The sequence below is a fragment of the Talaromyces amestolkiae genome, assembly GCF_001896365.1.
Source record: "Talaromyces amestolkiae strain CIB chromosome Unknown scaffold19.1, whole genome shotgun sequence".
NCBI lineage: Eukaryota > Fungi > Ascomycota > Eurotiomycetes > Eurotiales > Trichocomaceae > Talaromyces > Talaromyces amestolkiae.
The window spans coordinates 77,292-94,722 of record NW_024468055.1 but is presented as its reverse complement, the minus strand read 5'-3'; the positions used below and the strand labels follow the sequence as shown (position 1 = coordinate 94,722).

The window sequence follows — 17,431 nt, the reverse complement described above, 5'->3', positions numbered from 1 at the left end:
AAAAAAGGTCATCAGATCGACGAGCAGTGAAAGGTACTAGAAATTCATCTGCCAATCCGACTTTAATAATACAGCCACTATTACCAGGTACGACACAGCGTACTAAGTAAAGCATTACACAGTGAGTACAGGTATATTCATGCCATGTAATAAACGTATTCTGGAAAGATACAGCCCGCTATCTCTACCGACTATATTTTGGCTGATATACGATTATCCGATGCCTGTCAGCCTCCGCAAAAATAGCGAATGAGGGGTAAATAAGAGCTTATCGTCGTGTTGCCTCCGCTGTCGGACATGATATTGCGATACCGACCTGAATGACAAGAGGACTAATGCAGTAACGTACGATGATTGTAAGATTAACAAGTAATGTACGGCCTGTAAGAACTTGAGTAACGCGATCAAGTAGCTTAGACTGTTTTTATTCAAATAGTTTTTTCACTTAGTCATCAAAGCACTAACAAGAGCTTTCATTTAGGTGTAACTCTCTATATCATCTCCAACTGAGATGAATTTTGTAGCTAAGTAAGACTGCAAATTATGTCTCTGACCCCCACAACACCACGAACAAGATGATCGCAGATTACATTCCCCAGCCTTCCTTACTTCAAGGCACCCTGTTGGCTCTTGTTTTCACCATTATCGCTCGAATCGCATATCTCGAGATCAAGCACCGCGCGCTAAGTGATATCCCAGGTCCATGGATAGCTAGATACACCAATGCATGGCGGTGTTATTTGGCTTGGGTATACAGTGAGCGTCCAGGAGGTATTACATACCACGAGGTCATTCACAAAAAGTATGGAGATGTGGTTCGCGTGGGACCGCAAACCGTCTTTATCAATGATCCCGCGGGTATTCCAGTTGTTCTAGGATTCAAAGATAGACTCGAAAAGACCGACTCAGTCAATGCCTTTATGCAACCCGGAAAGCCTACATCCATTGTGGGCATTCGGAATGAGCAAAAACATGCCTCGTACCGTCGCCCGATTCAGGGCGCATATTCGCTGTCTAGTCTGAAGCTTTACGAGCCTGCAATTGATGACATGATCAACAAGTTGACCAGCATATTCGATGAAAAGGTTCAAAGCAAAACCGTCATTAATGTTACTGAATGGTGCCACTTTTGTGAGTTTTTGTGCTGATAGGAAAATAGCGACAACATTCAATTTCCACTAACAACATGAGTTTTGAAATAGTTGCATACGATACAATCATGAACATTACTTTCGGTGCTCCATTAGGCTTTCTCGATAATGCTAGAGATATGTATGATCTGATTGCGAATCAAGTGAAACACGTCGCCTATGTGCGAGTGGTATGATCTCCAAATCAAGCCAAGCACAACCATAACATGAGCTTACAGTTGATAGCTTACCCAATGGCCGGCCCTAGATTACGTTATACGCACAAACCCTATCGTCGTGGCATTCAAGAAGCACAAAGAATCCCCATTCTTTCGTTTCGCAGTTCAGCGTATTCGACAAGAGGTCGAAAAGCCCACACCTGATGAGGTCCCCAAACGAACGCTCTTGCAGCATTTTGTAGATGCAAAATCTAGGTACCCGGAGGTAGTTGACGATACTCAAATTCGTCTGTATTGTGCCACCAACTCCTTGGCTGGATCTCTTAGCCCATCACGCGTGCTTGACTGCGTTTTGTCTTGGCTAGCACAACATCCACGAGAGCAAGATCGTCTTTACGAGGAGGTCATGAGTAATACCAAGGAGTTTCCAGTTTCTCTGGAAGATACTGTCAACATGCCATACCTCGAAGGAGTCATCCGTGAAGGATACCGACTACATCATGGAGGAGACATTGCCATTGAACGCAAAGTAGGACCCAATGGTACCACTCTCCATGATGGACGCTTTATTCCAGGAGGCTACGATCTCGCCATGAGCAGTCCGTCTATTCGTGTTTGTTCAGCCTTTGGTGAAGAGCCTCACGTCTTCAGGCCCGAACGTTGGATGAGAGCAGAAGGGGAGAGTGAAGATGATTTCAAGGCTCGCCGAACCTATATGGACAAGGCAGATTTGACATTTAGCCAAGGATCAAGAGCTTGCATTGGAAAGAGTTTCACGCACTTAGAGCTTTTTAAGGTCGTTGCATCAGTCATGGGTCAATTTAAGGTATGTAAATCCACACCCATACGTTTGATATGACGAGCTAAGAAATTATATGTTTAAAGCTCGAACTTGCCGGCACACCGAAGCGATTCGTAGTTCCTGTTCAACTTTCTCGACGCTCTGATTCAAGCGATTTAGCTGTTTCTAATGATATTTATCCTGGTGATCGAACTGTAGCTGCCGCATCCCGTCTCCGTGCACAGCATAATGTATCAAAATCAGCGCTCGGCGGACTTGTATTCGCCCCGATCGACTTTAAACAACCGATGCTTCGAGTACTTGATTGTGGAACCGCTGACGGCTATTGGCTATATGACTTGTCAAAAGAACTCGATCCTTCATCTACACTCATTGGCACAGACATCGGCTCATTTCCATCGGACTCTTTCGCAAAGCCCAAAAACATGACACTCTCTATCCACTCGTATAAAGACTCATGGCCAGCCTCCTGGCAGAACTCGTTTGATCTAGTGCATATGCGATTCTGTGTTGCTGGACTAAAAGATCCCGAAGAGGCACGTATCGCTATTGACAGGCTGATCGGCCTCTTGAAGCCCGGTGGATGGATTCAACTAGTGGATAGTACATTGTCATCGGGTAAGATTCTTGCCAACGACAAACCCAGTACGATTCTTTTCAAATCTATGGCCCATATGCTCGAAAGCAAAGGTCAGGATACAAGTGCCGGATTGAGAATCAAACCACTACTCGAGAACTCCGGTAGGTTGTCGCACATTGACAGTAAAGAAGTTGTTGCAAAATTAGGCAAGGGCGCCGAGACCGAAGAGCTTAGCAAAGATGGCGTCTACAATTTGATGAAGATGGTCGACACATTGAAACCTAAACTAGAAGGTTCGTCGTGTAATTCCTGTCCCTTACTATCTACATCCACCGGACAGTTTCTAATAAAATTTACAGGTCTAAAAGACTGGCCAGTGACTCCGACAAAACTTGAGGAGCTAAGACCCCTAATCGTAGAGGAGGCAAACAGCACCGGCGCAAACAAGGCATATTACGCGGCTTGGGGGAAAAGAATGTCATAGAATTGTGTTCTTGTTGACTATTGAACATTAATTTCTGTCACTGATTGACCCAAATTAATACTGGAAATTTCATATTTAATTTTGGAATCTTCAGTATGTTTTTAGCAGATTATATACACATCATACATACCAAGCAATTGCCTCATATGGGAGATATACTCTTTAGAAAAGGCGCAATTGGAAAGTTTCAAGCAGTTCCCCGCTTTGAATTTCAATAAGTACTATTATTTAATGCGTTCTTCATCATCTAGTAAAGGCGCAATGCAGGGTCAGATACTTGAACGGACACAATGGAGCAAGGCTGACATAAGAAGCTCAGTAGTCATAGGGCGTTCATAATTGGCGGCGTCCCATTTTTTTAGAAGAAATTTTGGGGCGTATCTACACTACATCGTCTCTGTTGTACATACTTGATTGACCGTGCGTATCTACATCCAGTTGTTGGTAGAATGAAACAACCTCACTGGCTATGCATAGCCGCCGGAAGTGCACCACGTTGGTGAGGATATTGATCGACCGGTTAAGCAACGATAAGCAATCACCCATACAGCCACAAAACAGAAATTTATTATTTATTTTGAATGATACTTACGAGTAATCCCAGGTCAATAAGGCTTCTCTGGTGGTCAGGATCGATAGCTCTGCCTAAGAACAACCTCGTACACTGTGCCACATAAGAAAGCCATTATTCAAACTGCCGTGAAAGCAGAAGCAACATCGCGATAGGTAATCTCGTTCATTCCCTCATACGCCCTAGAGGTTTTGATACCTTCAAATAATGCATCCATCTTCGTACCAAAATCCCCGAACATTATCGAATCGACTACTTGATTGTCTTCTCAATGGATTTTTCAAGCTTCCCGATTCCAAGCGTCGATCTGGCGGGGCGGGGAGTGTCTACCAAAAATCGTGGAAATCATATCTAGCTCGGGAGATACCTGGTTGAATTTTTGCAGTGGCTCTCACGGCTAGGTTTCATACTTATCGCTAAATCTCATTGAGTTTTACTGACTAAATTAGATATTCTTGCCATTATCACTGCTTGGTGGATCACCTTCACCGTCGTCATGGCAATTGTCATGAGTCTTGGATTCAGACCGGCTGGAATCATAACCGATACATTCCTTCTTTGTTCATCGAATAAATCTGCTGATACTAATTTTCTACAGGTTCGCTCGTAGCTGCATTCCAATCTTTCATGTACGGCGGCTTTCCACCGGCTGGTGGAATTTTTGCTACATTAACAAGCATGGCAATGCTGGGTACTGTCATGATGTCACTTGTTTTATTTGCTTCATTAATTGCGACCAGGGTATTGATACTTGTATGAAAACTTAGGATTGGCAAATGAGGAATTGGATGTGAGGGTATCGTGGCAACTTTTGCGAGATGGAAGCTGTATTGTTTCTTTCAATGCCTATGTTGGATCTGCGTAGTAGATGTTAACTATTATATTTGTCGCCTTTCCAGGTCAAAGTCATCTTATATTGGTGGCAATCTCATTTCTAGCTATTCAACGCTAAGTAAATCCCTTCCCAATACGGCTCACATCTCTTCTTAGGAACACAAAGCTGTTTGGAGGCACAAATGGACATCTTACTCCATAGTATAGTATTAGAGTTCAAGCCGATCCAGGGATTTAATGCGGTAAGATCCGTAATGCTGATACTGAGCAAGTCGAGAAATCGGCAGCATTGGAAAACTTCTAGTTATCAGAAGTTAATGGAAGATATCTTCAAATCCTGGTAATAAGGGACCGGACTTACTTCAGCCAGCTGCTCGCGGCTGGATATAGAAGTCACAACCCGACGATTGAACAGAGGTAGACAGTATCATGATAGTGTTTAGTTGACTGCACTGGTTACATAGTACAGGTACCTATAATACGTTACAAATTTGACTGTTTCATCTAACACAGTTGACCAAATTTGAATACTTTCACAGAAGAAATGATGGAAGTCAAAAATGTATCCTATTTGTAGACAAAAAGTTGCATAGAAAGGCAAGGGTTCCAGTTTATCAAGCTGGGAACTTGGATGCTGTAGTCAGATGCTCACATCTTTCATGAATAAAGAAACGTGCCAACACTGTTAATGTGTTCTCATACAAACTACAATTAGTGAGATTTCCAGGAGCATGTGGATTCAAAGCAGGCGGGATGATGGGAACCCGTGTAATGTTGGGATTAGGTAGCTTGGTAGAAGTATAAGAGGTAGTTGATTTTAGATGGTCAGAATAGGTTTAAATATCCATCGCCTACCACTCTTATGCATTATGAAGTCCTGATCCACAAATTGGTGCTATTTGTGTCCACCTGTGGGTAAAGTAGAAGTCGTCGAGGGGTATCTTGAACTAAGGTGAAATGGCCGCACTTCGACATTGATTCGTCAGGGTGATGATTAATTTTTGTAAAAAATTAAAGAATATCATAGGTATATGTACCTCATACCATTGACTGCAATGTTTGTTGGATTGGGCTTGGGTGTCTTAACGTACTGGTTCTAGTGTTGTAGTACTGCTCCCTATCTTCACGGGAGCTGTGTCATCGAGCTATGACGAACAAATAATTAGTCTTTTCTTTCCACTATAGACTCATTTAGCGTTACCTCTATAGCAGAAGGATACTATCCTTTGCATGAGGCGAGCTTCCATCAACCAGCCTAAAGCATCTGATTCCAAGCTGGCAGCTGGGCTTTTGTCATGTGTGACAGCCCTAGTATGTCAACCCCGTGACCAGATACCATGGAGGCCTTGCGGCATATCTACTCAACTATTCCTGAAACCACTCATTGGCATATCCTCAAATTATGATGGCTAGTTTAAACAATAACTTTCCCGATTTCAACGAGAAATCTATGACGTACCTTACCCTAGGCTTTGATACTACCGAATAGGGCCTGATGGCGAGGAAGTATTGCTGGCGACTGGTCGGACGATCGAAGAATTTCGCAATCACCCCTCATCAACCCTTCGAAATTCCGCCAGGAAAGTACTTTCTGACATTAAGACTGGCCCACGAAGAGCCAGCTGAAGTGACAAATTCGGAGGGTGAAATGGAAGATCACTTCGACAAGACAATGTGGCACATTGAAACTTGCAGCATCATCAAGACACCTGAGGATTCCACGATTAGAATCTCGGTTATGTGCAATCCTCGCGACTCGATTGGGGCTCAGCTAACTTGCGATGTTACAACAACAAAGTTCGACCGCATGCAATTGGGAGAGATACTCTTCAAGAAAGGGAGAACTATGAGTTGATATTGGTGGGAAACGCTCATCTCTGCTTCTTGGATGAATAAAGGTCCTATGTTTGAACAGCTCACTGGAAACCTCAAGTACTATATTCGTGTGATATAGCGCTAAAACTGTGCATATTCACAAGGGGGATTTGGCGTTATACAATCTCTATGGTCAGCATAGGAACAATTGAGTCACTTACCGAGAACTCGAGCGCTTACATTGATCGAATTTCGGCGGCTCAATCTGGAAGTATGGTTTTATACAAATTGAATTATGCTCGCCGCTAAAACTCGGTTCTGTCGGCTACTTTTCTCTCGATGAAATGAGTCACTATGATTATCTGCGTCTCTACCATCTGATGTTGAAAGCTTAGCTTGAACACCTGGCCTGAACTCGTGTTACTATGCAAAGAATGTCAGGCCCACATGACAGGGACTTCCCTATTCGTTATAACGAAGCTGAATCAAGAATTAGTCACTGATTGGGGACTGATAACGGCTTCCTCATTGGTTATATCTCAGACTTGCATCATACACAATGTGATATTGCTATTGAAATTTGTGTAACAAGGCAAAGAAGCTACCATCTAATATCTTTCCGTCAGGCGAGGTTCCATTATTGATTTATCCTTGTCAGAAAGGCCCGGAGTTCACAATAGCTCCGCCCTCCCTGGGCCGTCCCATTAGAGGTTTAACTACCGCTTCACATCTCAATCTCCTTTTCCTAGCAAAAAGGTGTCTTCCCCTATCCTCATATTGGATTCTCGTTGATAGAGAACATAAATACTTTGAAATGAACTTGTAGTTGCTAGTTTTTGCATGCGTAATGCCAATCATGCCCTCAGATCAATTGGCAACTAGCGAAGCTCAGGTCGCCATTTTCGAGCGATGGGTAGCAAGATATTTTTATCAATACCTATCTCTAGTAATTCACGTGCGACCATGCGCTATAAACCCAGAGCAGATGTCAAAATTGCGCGTCGTACATGGACCCCAGTACCCATTTCCATAGTCGCTGATCTGGACGCTATGCCCAGGTGTTTTCGAGATAATGAAATCGTCCTATATAAGAGTGAAAAGTCGTATGCAAGCTTTGAGTCCTATATCTATTGAGATATTGTGACTTATGAGGTGCCGTCGTTAGTTTGTAGACTGGGATATGGTTGACATCGTCTGCTGCCGTTTCTTCTTGCCTATAGCAATATATCGAGAAGCATCAGATGATATGACTCAATGAAATACAATAATCTGTTCCATTCTTGTAAAGAGGTAAAAATATTGAGTTGTGGTCATTGATGATGACTGTGACTGTGATCGAAGACACTTCTTTTAAACTATAATAGAGCCTATCTTCTCACTTCATGTCCTTCCTGTCCAAACTTGAACATAAACTTTTCTGGCAGATTCCCCTTGCTCATTCTTGCTAATCAATATCTAATCATATTTTAAACAACCTCGCAACAAGATGTCCGATTCCGAAGCTATGAGCGTGGACTCCGGTGTTGCCAACTTTCGGTCATTCGTTGCCTTAGGCTTTCACAGCGCCGTTATTTACTCAGCTACCGGTGGAATTGAGAAAGAAATAGATTTGATCACTCATCACAAGGGAATAGAGCCCGAGAACCCTCTGAAGCTGCCACCAGGGTGTTACATAATAGCACTGCACATATTAGGAGAGAGACCAACATCCAAGACCAAGCCCGACGGTACAACAGTGGAAAGTTATGAACACGTGAAATGGCACTTCGATATAGAAAGCGAGTCCAAAAAAGCTATCACCGACTCAGTGAAAATTACAGCTGTTTTGAATTCTACCGACATGGATCCGTTAGATTCCGCGCCATCTTTCGCCGTTAAGCCATCAAATGATACTGTTATTGAGTTGGGAACGATCGATCTTTGGCGTGAGGAGAATTTGACCGTGATGCTTGTGGGTCAAATCCATCAAATATTTCTTTTTGGAGATGATCTCATGTTCAAGCCATTTAAAGGAAATCCCAAGTACTACATCCAGGTCACTTGCGATGACGAGTGAGGCCATTGGCGTCGCGTCTCGTATGACTAGCTGGTTTGATACCAGTTCAGTATACAACGACACCTCTGTGTTCGAAATATTGGACCTTGGGACCCTTCGATAGTATTAAATATCTAATAATATCCTAGACAATCAACTACATGATCCAAATATCTCAATTCAAAGCTAAATTCGATTTAAATTGCATATTATATCCAGAGTATCAAGGTATGGACCAAGCGTATATTTCTGTAAGTGAGTGTTCTATACGATCAGACACGAATACGACCACAAGTACGTGCTCAATGATTGTAGTCAGAGCTAAAGGAAACAAACCCCTGTTCTTAAGTTTTCTATTCCCTTCGATAGCGGTGAGTAAGAGCCCTTGTATAATATCCCCACTAGGAATGCGTAACTCTTGATCCCATCAATGAGTCTTCATGATTTGCTCGTTGCTCGGACGAGTCGGTAGTTTCTCAAGGTCATACGGTGACTGATTGATTGAAGTTAAGATAAATTTCTATATAAGTATCAATCGTAGTTGAGTCATTCGAAAATTGACAGTATTTGCAGGGTCTTTTCTATTTATAAAATGAAGCTTCCTCACGCTGTGTCGGTGATTCTATTTTCATCCACAAGTCCTCTGATAGTACGAACTATCTACCATAACATCTTCACATTTGTTAGAACACAACATGACTGACCAAAGCACCACAGACCAAAGCACCACAGCGGCTAGGAAGCCATACCTAGCATTGAGCTTTGCGCCTATCATATTCAGTGCTAGGGGTCGTACACGGTCGGTTTTCGGTTCTCCCATAGTGACCACAAAGAAAGCAGAAGAGGACCCCGACGAGCCTTTCAAAATCCCGCCAGGGAACTACTTTCTGACTCTGGAAGTTCTCAACGATGTTCCTGTACTGGACAATTCGCATAATTGTTGCTACCTTAATGCAAAGTGGCACATGGAACCTGGCAGCCCACCCTTCATAGTGGCACAAAAGAAACCCGTCGAAATCCATGTTGTTCAAAAACTTGAAGAGAATGGTATTGGCGACACCAAAATTTTCAAACCCCATCCGCTAGGATTATTTTCACTCGCCCTTGGTGAAATAGAGGTAAAGCGTGGGAGTTGGTCGTACATGTTGGTGGGTGATGTTCATCGCTGCTTCTGGCGTAAAGCTTCCGAACCTGATTGGCAATCTGATGTTCTGACTTACAAAAAACCTTCTCCAAATCCCGAGTATAAGATACTTGTGGAGTAAGTCACGGAAATTGTTTTCCCACAAACGAGAATTCGTGTCCTCTTCTCTCTGTTTTCTCTTCCTCTCAATTTGGTGTTTCACTATACGGCGTTAGGAGTTTGTCATTTGGTTCAAAAGTATAATCAAGCACCAACTCCCTGATAAATAAATTCAACATTTATATACCCCATCAGAAATAAGAATACTTACTCTCCTATAAGCACGCATGTAAGCGCGACCGTATCTCCATCTAGGAGCTCACCTATAGACTCGATCCTTGGAGACCGGGGATAGTCGATATGAATCTAGGTAGGCGAGCCACGGGGCGGATGTTGGTCTGGACGGACAGCTTTATAAGATTCACTCCGGGGTTGAAAGTGAACTGGAGAATGCTGAGAACCGGAGCTGTGGGGAGTTAATTCATATGCTTAGATGAGTGATATGGAAGGCCTTGCAGACAGGGCTTGATTTTCACTTGTACATAGATAGTTGCGAGACATTCGTAGTGACCTATGACTAATTGATCAAAAGAAAAAAGCTGATTATTCGTTTTAGGGTTTCACGTAAAGTAGTGTAACAGTATTGTGTGGCTGATTTTCACGTGTTGTATCATGGGTAGGTTATGATTCGATCGGTGGTGCGAAATGGAGAGGTAGTGCAGTTGAAAACTTGAGTGGGACGTTGTAATCCATGTCCATTAAGAGTAAGTGAGTGGATTTATCTGCTATGCCTGCCGCCATACCTCGGATAGCTGTACCTAAAGTAACGTTGTCACTGCTTAGCACTAGTTCGCTGCAGCCCTGTTTAAACTGCCGGTGCTATTTAACCCCTATTTTGTTGCTCTTTGCCAGAAGGTCATTACAGCAACTATCTAGTTTACTCTATACTATATATAGTACGACTTTCATATCGTGTTGGAAGTCTGGTAAATCTGTTAGGAGTGTAGAGAAGCCGGAAACCTCAATCTTCTATACAGGTAGGTAGGGATCTTGTCAGCAATCAGAGTATATATATCCATGGAAAAGTATATCTAACCGTGCAAGATTATCGTAAGGATAAATTTCCTTAACACAAGGAACTTTCTAATAGTGTCAAGATGTAAGCACTGCTCTAGGGTGCATGACTTGGGATTGTTCAAGAAGCGTGATAAGGTAGATATACAAAAATTTAAGTATGCAAGTCAAAGTCTTTAACATAATCAATAACAAATTCAAATGTTCGTAAACAAATTTACAAATTTACATTATGAACTTTGGATATACCCAGGTTAGTGGCTGAGAACCTGAGACGAGGCTTTCTATGCAAGATTGAGATTTGTCAGCAGCGCGAGACCCGCCTGCGATTTACCACACTGTCAGCTGAAATTCAACCTTCTTGATCATATAGCCAACTAACCTTACCTAATTATTCTTGTGATTGAACACAATATATTAACACTAAAATATTGGGCTAGTGGCGCTCAGAAAGTGGAAGTGAACGATGCTAGCTCTAGAATTCGTGAATATCAGCAATCCCAATGAGATCCGCAATCCACAAAACCAGATCGTGATCCGTCGAAGAGCAAGAAAGAGGGACATTACAAACAATCTACATGTTCGGAAATTATCACAGATTATTAGGGAATTGCCCGATTCAGGGACTAGACATGAGGATCTTGCAGAACAGACGGTATATTCGGGAGCACATAGCCCTCTACGATTCAACATAACGACATCTTATCCGGCAGGGCCATTCCCCGTGAAACTAAATTCTCGGGCTATACAAATAGTGACTTTTGGTAAGTAATTCTTCTCGTCCGAAAATACAATTCAACTACTGAACGTGGTTCAATTGTCAGTGATGCAAGGAGATGGAAGCTACTGCCCGCTAAAAGAGCTCTGGTGGAACATGGGCCTATTCGACTCCACGGCTTTCCTCATCACCCTAGCTAATGCATCTAGGATGATCGACCGATACACTCCTTGTGGAATCAATGAAACTCCTGAAGCGATCACTTATTACACGAAATCAGTACGATCCCTTCAGAGAAGAATAGACAGCCTCGAGGAACAGTTGAGCGAGGGTGTTATGATTGCGGTTCTTGAATTCGCGTACTATGATGTAAGTAAATGTCTCTGGCTAATTTTGGAACTTATGATCCTTCTGACTGTGACATGAAAGTTTGTCTCGCAAAATTTCGCACGATGGCTCATTCATATGAACGGTTTTCAGGCTATAATCGCTCGTCGAGGAGGTATTCAAACTCTGAGGTCATCTTATATGATTCGACTCCTCTGCTTTTGGTGAGTTACTATTTTTTGTTATTTTGCTGATTCCTAATTGTGTTACGCAGGATCGATGTTTCGGGCTCTTTCATATTCGATAGAAGACCATACTTTTCTCCGCCTCACCATCTTCTACACAACATAGAGCATACGTTACTGCCAAGTCCACTGCTTTCTAGGTATATCGATCACTTCTTGGGCCTCGCGGAAGTAATGATTTTCTTATCTGAAACAACGAACCTAACAACATTTATCGATACACATTTCAACAAGTCTCGAGTCATGGAAGATGACAGATTTTTGGGTAGGACCTTCAACATCTATGTTCACAAACTTCTGTCATTGCCGCGACTTGATGACCCCCAACAAGACGGGCTTTTTCCTCCACTTCTAATAGTTCAAGAAGCTGTACGTCGGGCAAGTATGATCTTGTTTGCCCTTCTAAGAGAGAGGTTTTCAATCATACCAAGCGGCATAAGTGAACACAAGAGCTTGCTAAAAGAACTTATTTTGCAACATGAAATCGACTGGGCTCCTTACTTGGAGTTACGCTTGTGGGCTTTAGCAATAGCAGCACTTGCCGCCGACGGCAGTGACTTTCAATGGTACATTGACGAAATATGCGGGACTGCAACTCAAATGGGACTTCTGGAGTGGGACGAAGTACAGGATATTCTGCGGCAAGTTCTCTGGATGGGGGAAACATTCAAGACTGAAGAGCACATAATTGGAGAGAGATTTTGCTTGGAAAATACCTTTTGACAAGCACGTATCTAAAATGAGCGCACGCTACCAGACAAACGGTTCCAGACCAAATGTGGCTCCTAGGTTACTGACAAAACATGTACAGTCCGTCCTTAAAGAGCTGTAAGACCACCACTAGCTGAGATATGCTGTGCTGTGATCCATCGCGCTTTCTCCGATACAATCAAGAGCACGCTGTCCCCAATATCTTCAATTGTACCAGCTCTATGAGCAGCCCTGGTCAGATCCAGCATTGAGTCTACTGCTATTTTTCGGAACTCTGGATCATCAGGGATGATATCCGTTTCGACGAAACCTGGGCCGATGGAGTTGACAGTGATGCCACGGCTTATGCCAAACTGTATGATAAATTAGCTTTCTCGCTCTCTAGAAAATCTAGCAGGGAGAGAACTGATATTACCTCCCCAGCCCATATAGCTGTCAAATAATCAAGAGCAGCCTTAGAAGTACCATATACATTATATGCCGCCAAAGGCATTTTAGCTGAGGTAGATGAAATGTTGATAATGCGACCACCGGCAGGCATATGCGGAACAACGGCTCGGACCATGAACATCGGACCGTAGAGGTTGACCTCAAATGTCTGTCTAATTTGTTCCGTCGTCAGGTCCGTGGTTGAGCCCACATGTGCGATTCCGGCGTTGTTAACTACATTAACTCGTCGATAAGTACCAAAAAACTTTGTTGATTATTCCAACGAGGTATATTACTTACCCAGAATATCGATGTGGTCCGTCGCGAAGGCTTTAAGAGTACCCTCGACAAGCGCCTTGGCTCCTTCTTCGTCAACCGAGGCTCTAATAACTGTAGCCTTGCCACCTGCATCTCGAATCTTCTGTGCAACTTTTTCAGCACGTGCTGTCGAAGACTCCGAGACGTAGTTAATTGTCACAGCGGCACCATTACGAGCCAAGGCAACAGCGATTCCAGCGCCGATGCCATTCTCGCGACCGGAGCCGGTAACAATAGCGACTTTCCCGGCGAGAGAGAGAGTATCAGCAGGCATGTCGATTGTATTTTTGATTCTCTCGGAAAGGCAAAATCGGAGGATTTGTTTGTAAAAGTGAGACTTTTGATAATATTCAAGTCCTTGATTTGAAACTTGCCTGTACAAGAGGTGATTGCTCGATATTTATATCCATTATTCTGCTTCTACGGCTATCCTGTTCACAGGGATAATCCTCCAATTTCTTCGCCCACGAATCCTCTTCGTCAGATTCTAAATCGAGATTTTCCTAAATCGGAAAGTCTAAGAAGCTTTTCAATCGAGGTGGGGCTATTCCACCAATCATCGCCTTCGGCTTTACCGGATCTCTCTACGCTAACCAAAAGTGGAATATCACAATCGACGTCGGAGGAAGTATGCAGGATTACTCGAAAAAGGGTCCGTCTGCTCGTATATACTGGCGAGGGATGCAGTGAAGAATTTTGATCCCTGGAATTGCGTTCCTCTGCTGAAAAAAGCATAGAAAGATAGTATAGGGGCCGTGTATATCACGAGTGATTCGTATTCAAATCAACATTCCGGTTCACTCTCCGGCCCCACGGAGATGACCGTCGCTATGTATGCCTCAATACGGGAGGTTGATTAGTAACTGCGTCTTAATAGCCCAAGGTATTGAATGTTTGGTGGCTGTAGTCAATTAATTTCTAGGTATCAATTTCATAATCGCGAGTTCTTTCTTAGGTCCAAATGAACCTTTTCTTTCCTCTGTCGTGTGGGGGATCTTCGGTTTCAGGAAAATATTAAGACATCATAATGTAACCAATATTCCCGCGTACCCAACAGCTCTATTTCACGTGGAAGTATTAATACTTAATCTAGAATTTTCTCGATCAAAATGACTGCCATTGATGCTCTTTACATGTTATCTATCTACTACTTCAGTGAGGCGATATAGCCCGGGCCGGATCATCACGATTCACCACCAATCTCTTTGCACGATGTCTTTAAGAGCTGCAATGTTTATTTATCAGGGTGTCTAGCCCGAAAAACAAAACAACAGGATACAAGTCTAGGGCTATAACCTAGTAAGTTAAGTAGATTCCGTGAAAACCACCCTCACTTACTTGTACGTATTGGACTATCATCATCCTACCCATCGGGTCGCTCATGAAGACTCGACCGAAAAGAGAAGTACTTTCAAGTCGTGAAATGCGTTCAATTTGAAAATAGACTCTCATTTTCCGGTCTATTTTATGTGGTGTTATCTATCTCACGATTCATACTCGACAAATCGGACTCTTCCGGACGAAATCTAACGGGGCCAGGGTTTTGTGACCAATGATCCGGGTTTTGTCTAGCAGCACTTTGTATACAATGTATATTACGATTCTGGATTGCTTCAAGTATGTTATTTACTATCGGGTTTTTCGCTTCATATATTTTGTATTGTTGGCATCGTGCGCGAGCTTTAACGTACATAAATACGAACGACGTAATGGATACCATCAGGCTTGCTTAGACTTTTCAAAACCATCCATGGATGCCTAGGTATATAATTACTCGCATCTTCTCCCGAAATTTTAATTCGTTATCGTCTATAAGCCCTCTTTATTATCGTGGTGTTATATCAGATTACTAACACTTTAGATTATCTTCAAACCGTCAAGCCAACACCATCGCGGGGGACAATGACGTGATGATTTAGGGCTACTGTTTATGCCGCAGATAAAACGTCCATTTCTTATCTTCGAATGCATTCTTACCAGCCCCAAATAAATACTCAAAATTCAAACCCGCAGGAAATAAGATCATAAATATGGTTCAACTACAAGACGATAATACCTTACACGTCGCCATCATCGGCGGAGGACCGGGTGGTCTTGCAACTGCTATTGCCTTGTCGGCTTTGTCAAACGTGCAAGTACACGTAACACTGTACGAAAAGGCACGTGAGTTGAGAGAGATTGGCGCCGGTCTGAATATTGGATATAATTCCTGGCGTTGTTTGGAACTCCTCGGTGCTCGTCATGAGGTCAATGGTCATTTGGTCGATGAAGTTCAGCAGCGGTATGAATACCACAATATACCCGATATATCGATCAAAGACCCGTGACTAATAAGAAGCATTTTTTTGGAATAGCAATGGTTTGGATGGAAATCTTCTTGCTAAGCGCGGTCCATCAAATTTACCGCTCAAGTACCAGTCACGACGAGTCAGGAGAACACGATTACAGAAAGCTCTGATCAATCAGGTCCCGGCTGGAATAATTCAGCTACGCAAGGAGTTACTTTCTATAGAGAACATACCTGAAGGCGGGGCAAATTTGTACTTCTCCGACGGAACGCAGGTAGTCGCTGACTTGGTAGTCGGAGGTGATGGGATTCGATCAGTAAGCACCAGCTTTGACGTTTAAGATGATCCCATCAACGCTGATGAAGAATAGGTCGTAAGGCAAACCGCCTTCCCTGAGCACACCATCAAATTCACCGGCACAACGATATGGCGCACTTTAGTACCTCTCTCATCTATCTCCCACATCCCCGACGTTCCGACTTGCACATCCTGGTGGCACGGTACAGCGGGCCATGTGTATTTTTCTCCGGTAGATGATCCATCGGAGATAGACCCAGAAAAACAAGATATCGAGATATCTTCACGGTTCCTCGTTGACCCCGAGACCGATAAGGTCAGGAGATGGAGCTGGGGTATCGACACGACGAATGAGCATGTTGAAGCGCATTTTACGGTATTCAATGCAACACATCCCATCAAAAAAAGAATTTGAAAGTTGATAAAATGGCATGTAGAATTACGATACCAGGGTGAAAGAAGCTCTCGCCAAAGTCCCAAAAGACTCGTGGAAGGAGTTTTCTGCCTTTGCAGGGCCACGTTTGAACGAACTACATGCATGGAACAAACTCGTCTTGATCGGTGATGCAAGTCATCCTTTGACTGGTATGTCTCTGAGACAATCTCTGAAATACGTACAAAGAAACTGATCCAAATGATAGGCGCGTTTGGCTCCGGCGCCGCATTTGCAATGGAGGATGGCTGGATTCTTGCGCAAAGTATTGAATATGTGTTCTCTGCTCTTGCGTCAAAGCAGTCATCATTCTCAAAGCAAGACGGCCTTCAGAAGGTGTTGAATATTTTTGACACGATTCGATCCCCTTACTATGCGCGCATGTAGGTTGAGTTCTGTACAGACTTTACTATAGGAAAATCATTAATAATTTGTTTCATCGCAGGTATCAACATCTGGATAACATGAAATCCAAATTCGCTAGCGTTGCAAATACTTTTGAAGGCAGGCTCCAAGCAAGAATTGCAGCGTTTAGCGAAGGAGGGCTTGATTGGATTTATCAGAATGATATTGAGCAGGTGTGGAAGGATTGGCTCCAGCAGAATGATAATTCCATTGCAGGTCAAGGAGACGCCTCATTCGTGAGTCCAAGCCTTTGAGAAGGTAGATATAGTTTGTATATAGCCTATAGAAGGTAGTGAATTCTAGATTACGCGAGTCATATTATCTCAGGTTATGCGTCCAGTTAGGTAAGTGAGTTTGGTACAAGGCCTAGTTAGTCCATCAACTACTTCATCATTACAGCGACAAAGCACTATCTTCACCTTTATGTTTCTGCTCCAATTTCTGTCCGGCAAGAAGGACAAGAGAAATAATCCATTCATTCATACGTACTAATTCCGACTCACTTGAATCCTACCTACAATACCAATCCTCCAAAATGTCATCTTTTTCCAGCTCGTCTAATGGATGCTACAC

The 17,431-nt window shown here is 43.1% G+C and overlaps 5 protein-coding genes across 5 annotated transcripts; 4 read left to right on the top strand and 1 right to left on the bottom strand.

The window, feature by feature from the left end:
- Nucleotides 1-575: 575 nt before the first annotated feature.
- Nucleotides 576-3,175, top strand: BHQ10_008362 (uncharacterized protein; the record flags this gene model as incomplete). The annotated part of the gene is made up of 5 exons (XM_040881159.1): nt 576-1,131; nt 1,203-1,321; nt 1,377-2,135; nt 2,195-2,984; nt 3,051-3,175. The coding sequence occupies 5 exons, from the start codon at nt 576-578 to the stop codon at nt 3,173-3,175; spliced, it is 2,349 nt and encodes a 782-aa protein (XP_040736864.1).
- Nucleotides 3,176-7,881: 4,706 nt separating this feature from the next.
- BHQ10_008361 (uncharacterized protein) lies at nt 7,882-8,451 on the top strand (the record flags this gene model as incomplete). The annotated part of the gene is made up of 1 exon (XM_040881158.1): nt 7,882-8,451. One exon carries the CDS (start codon nt 7,882-7,884, stop codon nt 8,449-8,451), a length of 570 nt encoding a protein of 189 aa, XP_040736863.1.
- A 674-nt stretch (nt 8,452-9,125) lies between these two features.
- Nucleotides 9,126-9,695, top strand: BHQ10_008360 (uncharacterized protein; the record flags this gene model as incomplete). Its single annotated transcript, XM_040881157.1, has 1 exon — nt 9,126-9,695. One exon carries the CDS (start codon nt 9,126-9,128, stop codon nt 9,693-9,695), a length of 570 nt encoding a protein of 189 aa, XP_040736862.1.
- Nucleotides 9,696-12,795: 3,100 nt separating this feature from the next.
- BHQ10_008359 (uncharacterized protein) lies at nt 12,796-13,709 on the bottom strand (the record flags this gene model as incomplete). The annotated part of the gene is made up of 3 exons (XM_040881155.1): nt 12,796-13,041; nt 13,104-13,351; nt 13,418-13,709. 3 exons carry the CDS (start codon nt 13,707-13,709, stop codon nt 12,796-12,798), a joined length of 786 nt encoding a protein of 261 aa, XP_040736861.1.
- Nucleotides 13,710-15,465: 1,756 nt separating this feature from the next.
- Nucleotides 15,466-16,840, top strand: BHQ10_008358 (uncharacterized protein; the record flags this gene model as incomplete). The annotated part of the gene is made up of 5 exons (XM_040881154.1): nt 15,466-15,716; nt 15,790-16,039; nt 16,094-16,396; nt 16,458-16,605; nt 16,662-16,840. The coding sequence occupies 5 exons, from the start codon at nt 15,466-15,468 to the stop codon at nt 16,838-16,840; spliced, it is 1,131 nt and encodes a 376-aa protein (XP_040736860.1).
- Nucleotides 16,841-17,431: the final 591 nt, after the last annotated feature.